This window comes from Corella eumyota, chromosome 4 (genome assembly GCF_963082875.1).
Source record: "Corella eumyota chromosome 4, kaCorEumy4.1, whole genome shotgun sequence".
Classification (NCBI taxonomy): Eukaryota; Metazoa; Chordata; class Ascidiacea; order Phlebobranchia; family Corellidae; genus Corella; species Corella eumyota.
The window spans coordinates 5,246,518-5,258,801 of NC_137493.1; the positions used below are offsets into that span (position 1 = coordinate 5,246,518).

At 30.4% G+C, this 12,284-nt stretch overlaps 1 protein-coding gene across 1 annotated transcript; it reads left to right on the top strand.

Moving 5' to 3' along the window:
• The first annotated feature begins 6,398 nt into the window (after window positions 1-6,398).
• Window positions 6,399-9,590, top strand: LOC145749984 (cytochrome P450 2C8-like). Its single transcript, XM_082565885.1, has 9 exons — window positions 6,399-6,623; window positions 6,722-6,870; window positions 7,090-7,195; window positions 7,497-7,609; window positions 7,682-7,797; window positions 7,866-7,978; window positions 8,109-8,253; window positions 8,365-8,522; window positions 9,267-9,590. The coding sequence occupies exons 1-9, from the start codon at window positions 6,399-6,401 to the stop codon at window positions 9,588-9,590; spliced, it is 1,449 nt and encodes a 482-aa protein (XP_082422011.1).
• The last annotated feature ends 2,694 nt before the right edge of the window (window positions 9,591-12,284 follow it).

The window sequence follows — 12,284 nt, forward strand, 5'->3', positions numbered from 1 at the left end:
TAATCACTTATAGTTGCCATGGTTTAAAACACGCAGATTTGTGACGTTATAGTAACTCTCTAAAAATGTTGGGGACTTTTAGTTACTAACATTGATAAATATACTTTAAAGTCTCATTTGTGGTGGTTTAATTACTTTTTTTTATATATTTATTTTTAATGTGGAAAGGTCAACTTCACGGCTTAAACATAAAGTAACAACTGTTACCCCGACCCAGTCTCGAGTTGCTTTTGACGGTTTGGGATGTTATAGATTATAATTGCCCGATAATTAAGCTGCTGATTAGGTGCTGGCTTAGCAGGAGTTCATACCGTTTCCAGCCCCTTACTTCATACGTTTAGGCTACACAAACACAAGTAAAAAGTAGTGTAGTAACAACCCACGTGAGTCAATCCCAATATGATTGTTTAAATAAAAGTTATTTGTAAGAACATAACTTAGTTGACCGTATAGGCAAACGGAGTGTATTAAAACTATATAACACGCATTGAATCTGCGTTTAGATACATTATTACTGCATTCAAATTTTCATTTAACTCAAGAACTGTGAAGTTTTGGTAATGGCTCAAAAGTCACTTTACTTTCATCAGAGTTGGGATTCGAAGTATTTGACGAAGAGGTTTCCTTTTCGTATTTAATAACCGAAGGCAAGGCTAACGAATTGCCGTTATTTTCTGCTTTGTTTTGATTCTTATTCCTTATTGCATTTAACCCAAAATATGGCTCCTGCTAAAAAGAATTTGAGAAATTGTTAACTTCATCACAAAGTGTTCCTTTAAAAAAACACTCCAGAAGTGGTTTACTTATTCTTGTTAAATATAAATATATATTTTAATACTATTTTTTATTAATATTTAGAAATTATAAATCACCAAGTCGTCTTCGTAACAGCCACCGCATAATTTAGAATTACCCAAAGCAGTGTTCAACTTGTAACAGTAACAAGCACTGGCAACAAACAATCCAAAACAAATTGCAGAAACAATTTCAAAAAGAAAGAGAGCCACTGGCCTTTGTAGTTCAATCGGCTCACCCATCTAAAGTGAATTAAGATTGCTTCGTAATTTCGAAAAAAAATAATGGGCTCGTGAAATTCTATTTTTGTATACCTCGTAATTGTCGTAGTAAAAATTAAAGTAATCAGAAACTTGTTTGATGCCAATGGTGATAACAGCAAGGCATTGCAACGATACAAGAATGCTAAATCCCATATGTGAATTTATCTGAAAAAAAATCAAAATATTAAAAAAAATTACCAATAAACTTCGTTGCAAAAAATAGAAATAGTTTCATACCAAACATGCAGTGGATATTTTGCCGCCTGCTACAATGCCCAACCCACCAGCGATAATAATCTACAGAAACACAATGTCAGATTAATGTAAATATTGATAAACTCTGTATTCAGGTGTGTAATTAATTTCAAGGATATTATAATATGACGTACTTTAAATTTTTAGGGCGAATTTGAATAAAATTAAAAATATAAAAAAAAAAAAATAAAAAAATAAAAGCTATTTTAAAATAAAAGCAATTTTGATTTCAACAAGATTTTTTAAATGTTAAATTGTTCACGAATAAACATTTATAACACCTAATCGAATTACCTATAAATACTTACTACATTTGATGTTAGAAATGCGAACAGCGAAGTATTATCTTCAAACGGAGATTTTACAATAAAAGCAAAATGAACGATAAAACAAATGGATCCGAAGCATGTTTCTGCTATCTATAAATAATTTCGTTCACAATCAAAATAACATAAAAGCATTTTGAACCAAATTTTTAAAACGATAGAAACAAAATTAGTTGCCTATTCATATTTTTAATTTATTTTATTTATAGCTGGGTTAAACACCTTAATTTTTGTCTATTTAAGTATTTAATTTTATTAATAAAACTTACAGCTATTCTTTTTATAATTCTTAACAGCCTTAATACACTTGCTGATACTGTTGCCATAGGTATTCTTTCCTAAAAATCCCAAATAATGCGTCCTTACAAGACTAGATATATAAGTTCTGTCTTAAAATGGACTACTTGTTAACACGTAACCCTATAGTCAGCCCAGTGGTCAGTCTAAAATGAAAAACAAAATTCTTTGAATATTTTGTAAACATCCCTTTTTCACAATTTTTTAGATTACATTTTAAAGAGACGCGCCCTTAGCAAACGTTTTCTTTGCCTCAATGACTTTGGGATAATCACAGAGATAACGGTAGGGGTAATCAAAAACAGTTCAGATTAGGTATGCGATTTTGTCCGACAATGTTGCCTTCGCTAAAATGTTTTCTTAGACCATGTCAATGACGTCAGAAATACGATAATTTGTTTATTTATTTTTTCGAAAGTATGAGATTTGTTCGAGATAGGGAAAATCGACTTTGAAAAAACTGTGTTTTGGTTTTATATCGCAAGCGATTATAAAATAGCTTTACTTTCGTGCCGCTGACTTAACGCGCATTTTAAATAACATAAAAATAAAGTAAAACAAACTTAAGCATTTAATTTCGTACATTTAACTAAAAATATTCCATGCAATAAATGTCACTCAATCTATTTTAAAGGACATTAGTTATTTTAACCGCTGTTGAATTAATTGTAACATAACTTTACCTTTACAGAATTATTTTTTAATTCTTATATATTTTGGTTTAAAGCAGTTAAGTTCTTTTTTAATAAATTCTAAGTTTAAAAATTGGTTTTAACGCTTCTACTCACTGCTTTACAAAGTCACGTCATAAAAAACTTTTACAAGGAATTTAATACAAAATTTGTTTTAGCACTAATATGATGTTATTGGCAAATAAGTTGGTTAAAGTACAATTATCTTGCGATATATTTTCTGGGAACGTCAGCTGAAATTTATAGCGTGTTGAAAATAATAGTAATTGCTGTGCAACCTCTAACCTAATTTGAAACCATTTTATGACTATGTACTAATAACGTAATAGTGTTATCGTCGTTATAGGTAACCCTACACACATTAATCGCACTTTAATACCAACTAAATAAGTCGAATTACTTTAATACACTGTTGAATCGTGCCAGAATTTAAACATAATTATATATGCTTAAACGTAAACATACCATAACATGCATTTGCAATACTTGCAGCCTCACCGAAAGAGTTATAAATAAATTCACTTTTTTATTACTAATCAAAACTTAATATGCACGATGTAGACTCACTCTTAACCAAAACGTTTTACATTACTTAACGTTTTACAGCGACATATAATGCTTTAGATATCAAATCGTGATTCCATATCACTTAGTTTTCTAATTTTTATATAATTCGTAATCGATTAATAAGAGTTAATTGGGTTTAGTATAGTTAACAATATTCAAGGCATACATTGTATTTAATATTTAAGTTAAAAAATAACACAAATAACTTATTTCCCAATACTAATGTAAAAAAGGGTAATACTAGCAACTAATTTAAACTTTTTATAAGTTCGTGTAAAACTTATTATTTAATTAATTTTTTAAACTTTTTATAATTTTTATTAAGATTTTTTTGTTCTTAGGCCATGTGTATTTTCAATGCTAATCAGTATTTAAATAACGTAGTATACTAACATTAGGTAGTAAAACTATTGAATTTTCCAAGAAATCGGTCGAGCGTGTTCTTTTTTAAAAAAATGACGTCACACGAATCTGTTTCGTTCGTTAAATCGAATGTCACGCGGTTTTCTCTGCCGAATAACGCAACAATAACGATATGCAGAAGAGTATACTACAGAATGCGGAAAAAATACAGAATGCGGAAAGTTCAGGGGTCGTATGTAAACGGTAACAAAATTAGCGGAATGCGAACAAGGCGGAATTTCTATACCTTGTCCTCATTATTTCTTGCGCTGTAGTCGATTCCGCATCACCCGTCGACCTTTAAAATCAACTCCGCATTGTTCATTAGCCCTTTAAGTATATACCCGCATTCATCCCGCGGTAAAGTACAAAAATGCCGACCGTCCCACAATCCAAAAATTCTTGTCCACCCTGCATCCTGTATTTTAGTATTGTCCGATTAAAATGATGTGATTATATAGCCCATATAACCCCAAAAACCAAAATTCCTTCAGTATTACGAATGCTTTTTTCGTTATTTTACGCTACTACAGCTACGAGTAGTTTGTTAAAAAAGTGAAGACATTTTACTGGCAATGCCGATAGGATTGCTTAAATTTGCAAGTTTGCTTTTCTTAGATTTGCTTGCGAAAAAACTTTCGCAATATGAACAAAAATTTACTGGACAAGTGTGTCAATCAAAATGTACTGCAATTCTTAGCAGCCCTGCAATTTTTAAGATATACTGCATTTCTTAGTAGCCCTGAAGCTACCAAACAGGTAAGGTCGACCTTTACTTTGTTTAAAATGACCAGTGTGTTGTTGTTATGGATAAATACAGCAACTGCCTATTTTCTTAAAGTTTAAATTTACTCAGTAACGTACCGTGATAGGCAACAGTTGACCATACCTGTTTTGCATTATGTCAAAACCTAAACAATAAAAATTCGAGTAGCTAAATGTTTTTACTGGTTTGCGAACTCGTTAACAATTATACTCAATGCATTTTACTGCAAACCACTGTTTTCTTCTATTATAATTTTTCTTCTATTGTCGATATTTTTTTACCCTAATTTCCTTAAATCTCGCCTTTGCTAACCCTAACTATATAAATACGTAAACCACTGTTATCTTTTATTATAATTTTTCTCCTATTTTTTTACCCTTATTTCCTTAAACCTCGCCTTTGCTAACCTTATAAATACGTAATGTATTACCCTGCTTACCTTATTTAAGGTAGGTGTAAAAAAACAAGGTGCTGTCTGATATAATTTAGAGCAGGCCTAATTAATAATAAGTAATATGATCTCGTAAATCGTTTTAGGTCCTTGTTAAGAAAGATTTCTAGTTTACAAGAAGAAACGTCAAATACAAAAAAAAATTGGAAAAAACTGACAGAATACAGTTTTTGAGTCTGTTACAATGCTATGATGAAGTAATAACTTGAAGTCAAGTTTATTGATTTAAAGAGCCAGTGTTAAGACACAGAATTCACTGAAAAAAAATTGCCTTAATTTTAAATTTTATTAATGTTTTATTACTCGCATCTGAAAATTGTATTGGGCTAAATTTAATAAAGCGATTTTTTATAATTTTTTTTTAATAAACAAAATTATGATTTTTATTTTTGGATTTGAAAATTCTGGGAAATTGTATGACTTCATACTTTTCTTCACCAGCATATGCGGTGTTTTAAGAGATAAGAAGAAAAAAATAACTAGCCTTTTTTGATCACCTTTCCTTTAAATTTCGTTCAACAAACAACACTTAACATCAATAAGTTAATATCTGGTAATGTGCATTAAAATTTGTAGCCAAATCAAGGTCGTATGTCGCATAAACTGTTAATAGTCAATGAATTTTTTGTGAACTTTACCGGCGCTAATCATGTTTACTGCAAAACACCGTCGCGTTAGGTTTTAAGAAATTAACACTGATGTTTACCATGATTTTACGATTAAGTGATAAAATTGGATGTAACGTGTCACAAGGTTTCGCAATTTTAAATAATTCTTGTTCATAGAAATTTATAAATGCATACTGTATAACTTCTAAATGTTCACATATTTCGGGTTTGTTAGATGATTTTAAATTCCTTTTTGGTTAAAAAATCACCTTTTTAATTTATTTTAATTAATGTAATGATATTTTAGTTAGATTTAAATAATAAAACAGTCTTTGAATAAAAACCAAAAAAATTTTTATTGATATTTGATCCTGAATAAATAAAAAAAACGCAGAGTGTTTTGGTACATAAAAATAAAATTTTTTTCTTAGAAATTTTAGCTATTTTTTGTTTATAGACAATACTTATAACACCTTTAATTTATTCACAATACAAGCTGAGAGATAAAGGTTACTAAGGGTTATATTTTGTTTGTGCAAAATAAATGTACACAGCAGCAAGGTTAAAGGTACAAGGTCACAAAACTCAAATATGTCATTAAATGCAAAAACGTCACTGGATAACGAGAATTCGGTTAGCGCTGCAAATATATTTGCCTTGAAAGGTTTTGGCAAACAATTTGTGATTACTTTTACGTCATACGCATATATCGTATTAAATTTACAACGGAATTTTCATGATATAAAACAGCGTATACTTAGTTGCTTGTGTTGTTTTTAAATTTTTTCAGGTATATAATTAGTAGGTGTGTTTTTATAGTATTTAAATAAATTTAATTTAAAAGTTTATAAAAGTACGATCATTTATTAAATTTAACAGATAATTTATTTGTAAGTCGCACCCTTTTTGTGCAAGTATGCAAATTTTTTGCAACAACGCAGCGATATTTTTAAACATATCCCTTACCCAAATTTTAATGCTATGCACATGGATGTTGGTACTGTATGTGTTGTACAACAACAAAAAAAGTAAATTGCCTCCCGGACCTTTCGGGATACCAATTTTCGGAAGCATGCCTTTTATGGACTTTAAAGCGGAATTAACCTTTGCGAAATGGTCGAAAATATATGGACCAATCTTCACCGTTCAAACAGGAAATGTTAGAAACGTTGTACTGAATAGCTACGAAGCTGTTGAGCAGGTAAGAGGGCCTTTTATCGTAAGTAAAAATATTAAAATTTTACATCGTGTATAGGGTATAGGTATGTTACATACTTTTTTTTACATTTTTTATAACAGGCATTCGTTAAGCAAGCGGTACAGTTTAATGCTCGACATAAGACTTATTTAACGGACTTTGCTTCAGAAGGCGGACACGGCATCTTGTTTTTAAATGAACAGAAGGGATGGGCTTCCCAGCGTAGGTTTGGACTAAAGACAATTTCGGGGTAATTATTTTTTAATTTGAAAATTTTAAATTTAACAATTCATTTAAGGCTGTAACTTTTGTAATGTATATATCAAACGTAACTATATACACACAAAGCCTATCAAAAATCACGTATTGAATTTTGAAGTTTTAAAAACAGTTAAAAATTACGTTCTTCTTATATAATATTCGGAATGCAAATAATTTGGTTGACAATTTATTAAAATTTGCTGCTTAGTGGTGGATTGCCTGGTGTAAGAATGGAGAACATATTAATAGGAGAAGCTGAAAATTTATGCAAGACCTTACGGACAAAAATGAAAAACGGCCCTTTTGTTATTGAGGTTACTTGAATAAGATATGCCGTAATTAAATACATACTATAAATAAAACTGTTTAACTATTGTTCGCTAGTGCAGTTTTGTTAACATTTTGCTATATTAGGCTTTACGTTACTTTTCGAAAATTTTTGAAATGTCATATCAGACACTTTAACATTTCGTTAACCATGCCATTTAGACTTGGCAACTTTTCCCCAACGATAAGAAAATATATAAATATTATAATAAAAGGTTATAGCAAAAACTGAACTACAGTAAACCCTATTAAGTAAATGTTTATTTATCTCATAAATACACTGCGCAGGACATTCTTATCCTGAGCACAGCAAACGTCATTAACTCGTTTACTTTCGGAATGAGAATCGAAGATAAAGGAAGCGAAAAACTGCTGGCTTTCTTAAGACACATTATTGATGGGTAAAAATCAAACCAAAAATTTTATAAAAAGTTGTATACTTTAATGTAACAATTTTTTTTCCATTTTTTTAGTTTTCGAAGTGACTGGATGATATATTCGTTATTAACTGTTTTGCCCTGGACGCGATATTTGCCTCCGATATTAAATCATTTGCCATCTATGAAAAAGGGAATAGCTGATGGAAATGGTAAACAAACTTCGTATTTTAGGTTATATTTTTATTTTATTATTTCAAACTAAAAATGTGCTTTTCAGTTTTACTAGACGAAATCATTGAGGAGCATACTTTAAGTCTTGATCCGAAATCACCGAGGGATTTTATTGATTTGTTCTTAATAGAAAACAAACGCAAAACTCCAAATTTTTCGGTAAAAGCAACTTTTATTTGGTGGAGAGTTTATAAATGTCGTTTAAATTTGGTAAAAAATACACATGTTGTGTGGTACTACTAGTTTGGTTATAGAATATTTAAAAGATGTTGTGCATGTTTACTAACAGATTAAGCAGCTGCGTTGTTTTCTGCGCGATCTTTTTGCAGCCAGTACCGAAACAACAACCAGTACGATTCGCTGGACGTTGTTAAGACTTATAAAACATCAAGATATTCAAAAGAAAATTCACGATGAAATTGACAGTGTCTTAGGTATGCAAAACCAACAACAAAATTTCAATGTTATTGAATGCAAATAAAAAATTATAAAATGTAAATAAAATCATTTTTTTCAAAGAAGCCAAAATTTATAACTTTTTAAAGGTATGGATGGCAAAGTAAGAGCTGAATCAAATCTTCCATACACCAGAGCAGTTATGCAGGAGACATATAGAATCAAACCAGTGACTCCATTGGGTGTACCAAGAAGTACAACAAATGATGTTGAACTTATGGGATACCACATTCCAAAAAACACTCAGGTAAAAATAGCTTTTTTACTTTTAATTGAATACAAATTTCCCAAATAGTTGAGTAAAGGTAAATATTTAATGTATAAAGTATATATGTATTATAAATGTTAAGGTTATACAATTACAGACATTCTGTTCATTGAAAATCTTAAAAAAACATAATATAAAATTTAATACAAAATTTTTAATTCGATTTTAATGTTACTTTTAAACAAAAGTACATTTTTCTTACCTATTTGGGTTAGGATTATTAAATGAGACCAAATGTAATTTTCTTAAACTCTATTACTATACTCAGTAAGTTTAGTAAACAACTTTATTTACATTACTATAAACACCCTGTTGTGATGATATAATAACATGCTTGCCAAACCTATTGTTATGGATTGAGTGGGTATATGCCACAGGTTAAACCATGCTTTAGTTTCGGTAACAGTGTAACAAATAAATTGACACGATTCAACCTAGGTTTTTAAAAGTTTTAAAAGCAAATACCTTGTTAGGTCGGCTGTAAATATTACATGATTCATCAAAATTCTGCTTAAAGTTGTCTTTTCTGTGGTGAACTTTTAGATACAATACAACATAATGCACACATTAATAAATGTTTTTAATAAATTTAAACAAAGTATCTTTTATAATTAAATACTTTATTATAACTCTACTTCTTCAGATTTTTTTTTAAAATATGTAAACAAACCCGCGTGTTATCACAGGGCTGCCAAAAAATTAAAAAAAAATTCTATTTCATAGGTTATAGCCAATCTATGGTGGATTCAAAATGACCCAGACCTTTGGCCAAATCCTGAAATCTTTGACCCGACTCGACATTTAGATAAAACTGGAAACTTTATTAAGTCTAAGAAAATTATTCCGTTTCAAATTGGAATGCGTAGCTGCCTTGGCGAAAATTTGGCACGAATGGAAGTGTTTGTATTCGTAGTGTCTATTCTGCAAAAATTTCAACTTTGTGCCAATCCAAAAATGCCAAATATTGCTTTAAACTGTAATCCAGGTATCGTGGCATCGCCTTTACATTATCCTTTAATTGTAAAAGAACGTTTATGCAAACTTTAACTTTTCATAGTGTAGGGGTTATTTAATTCAAACTATTGTTTATGTAGTTATTTATTGATTATTGGTTAGGTTAATTGTTTATTGTTGATTTGGGGTCACCACAGATTCTACCATAGCCTTCATTACTGAAATCCTATGATGAATCTGACTATTTGAATTTAGTTATTTAATATTTTAAGTTTGTTGGTTAAATCTGGCATTATAATAAATAGTAAACTTTTGTCTGAGTTATAAAAATATGACGTAAGTAATTTGATTGTTTCACATATTATATTTAACGTACAACGAAAGATATAACACGGGCATAACTTAATAACTACGTAAAAACTGCGTCGAAATACTAATTAATAAAACTACATTCGTGCTATAGTTACAATGTTTCAACTAACATAATAACGACAACTGTGGTTGTTTGTCTACCAAAAAGGTAGACGAACGCGTCTGACGTAAGGTCTGTTTGCAAGAGTCTTTTTTTATAACAGTAAAAACAATGGGCTTTTATACCCAAAAATAAGATAATTATGTTTACGAAGAAGGGCAATAAAATAGGTACGAGTTTATAAGTATAATCAATGTTTAGGTTTGTTCCTTTTGTTGGTCGTTGACATCGTGTTGCAGGCATCATGTAAACTGGTTAGAGGCGTTTTACTGCGGCAAATGACGACGTGGTCGTTGATTAATAAAATCGCGCAGTTTATTGTTTTGTGAGACCGTCTTTAATTGCTTTAAGGTTGCTTGACCGGTCCGAACGCATAAACCTTACATGAATAAAGCAGCTGCTGTATTGCAATGTCTTGACCTTGATAAACCCGAATAAACTCGTACCAAGGATTGATCATGAAATGATTAATCCACAATAGCTACTTGCGTAATCGACCAGTTGTATCTTTTTTAATATGCCTATCGTTAAACTTTATTAAGTCCCATTTATATTAAAGGTATTGGTCCTATAGCTAGTAAAATAATGTTGCGCGTTACAAACTGTCTAACTTGGCAAAAATGACAATTAAAATATTAAAAAGTATCATGCATTAAATGCTTTCAAAAAACACTAAACAAGGAAGATTTTGTTCGACCATAAAGGCACTGTTTTCACAATCAATTGTACAAACTGTTAATAAATAGTATAAAAAGATGGCAATAAAAATGTGGCTTGTGATAATTACTTTACTAATGTTAATAAAAAAAATTAAACAAAATATACTACAAAACATTGCATAACTTAAAAAAATATCGATGGTTTGTTAAAACAAATAACAAAAATATATTCGTTAACAAGTTTTATAACTTATTACACCCTGAAGGCAAAGTGTCGTTTAGTTTAAATGGTAACTTACTTAAATTATTATTAACTCGTAGCTGGTGGCCAACTCTCCAGTCCGCAGCATACTCTGGTGTAGTTAACCCGATAAGATGCCTTTCACCAACGCTGTACTCAGTCACAAAAAGTCCACTTTGCAAGTGTTGCAACTTATTATTTTCGTAAATAAATAGTTGGTTAATTGGACTATCTAATATTTCATTGCCTTTTGTTGGTGTTGAAGACAGGCACAGGCCTCTACCCGAACATTCTCTTAGAAAATAGTAATATCCGTTTGTTCTCGATGGTTGCGCAATCATATAAAGATGTCCTTTGCGCCAAATTGCCCAGTTTTTAATTCTACGGCCTCGTACAGCACATAATTTGCTATTTGCTCTTATAGTGCGGACAGACAGCTTAGTGTCGTATACGTTGTTTATAGTTTCTTCTTGGCAAATTAATTCTTCTACTGAATCGATTGAGGTTTGCAGTTTAAGTTTATTAAGCATGTTTGTTTGGTCTAGGCAGTCGCAGCACATTAACGCACAGGTTAATCTTTTAAGCGCGGCAAATTCGTCGTCAGAGAATAACAATTGAGGTAAATTGAAAATGTCGTTGGTGCTTAAAAAAGAAATTGAGTCTGTTTTTACTGGGACCGAAAACGAAACATTGCTTCCAAAGGTAAAACACAATATTACTCGAAGAAAAAATCTTGCATTTTTGAAGTTTGTGGGTAATAAACAAGCTGAACTTACTGTGCAACCGGTAGAAATACAATTAATAATCTGACATCGAAAAGGTAAGGCATGTTGTAATACCATTGTAGAAACTCTTAAGTTAAATTATTCTTATAAGCACTTTACAACTAAAATGCGATAGTGATATTAATTACATCGGACACCTATTTATATAAAAAAAAATTGAAAAAAATTATCAAAACAGTAGAAGAAGTGCGGTTAGTTTTTATATCACGTTTATTTAAAACATAAAGAAAGATAATCAGTAAATGGCGATATGCCGGCATATTGCGAAGCAATCCGCAAAAAAATAATAAGTAACACTGTTGGGCTTTGACGCAATAGAGTTATATTTTTAAAAACGCGACCAAAAATAAGTTTTCGTTAACTTTAAATAAAGTTTGGACCGCATTGTAGTTGTGTTAACCTGACTTTCAACCTTCGTAACTACATGTGATTAATTTGTTGTTAACCATTAGAAATACACAAACAAAAAACACATTAAATAATGAGTTGAAATTTTTATCAGGAATTAAATCGTACTGCACAACCAAAAAAAATCGTTATTTTTTAATGTTCATATCTATATTAAGAGTGTAAATAAACATACAACTTTGACAGATAAACATGCAATTATGCACAACTTTTCCATACAAT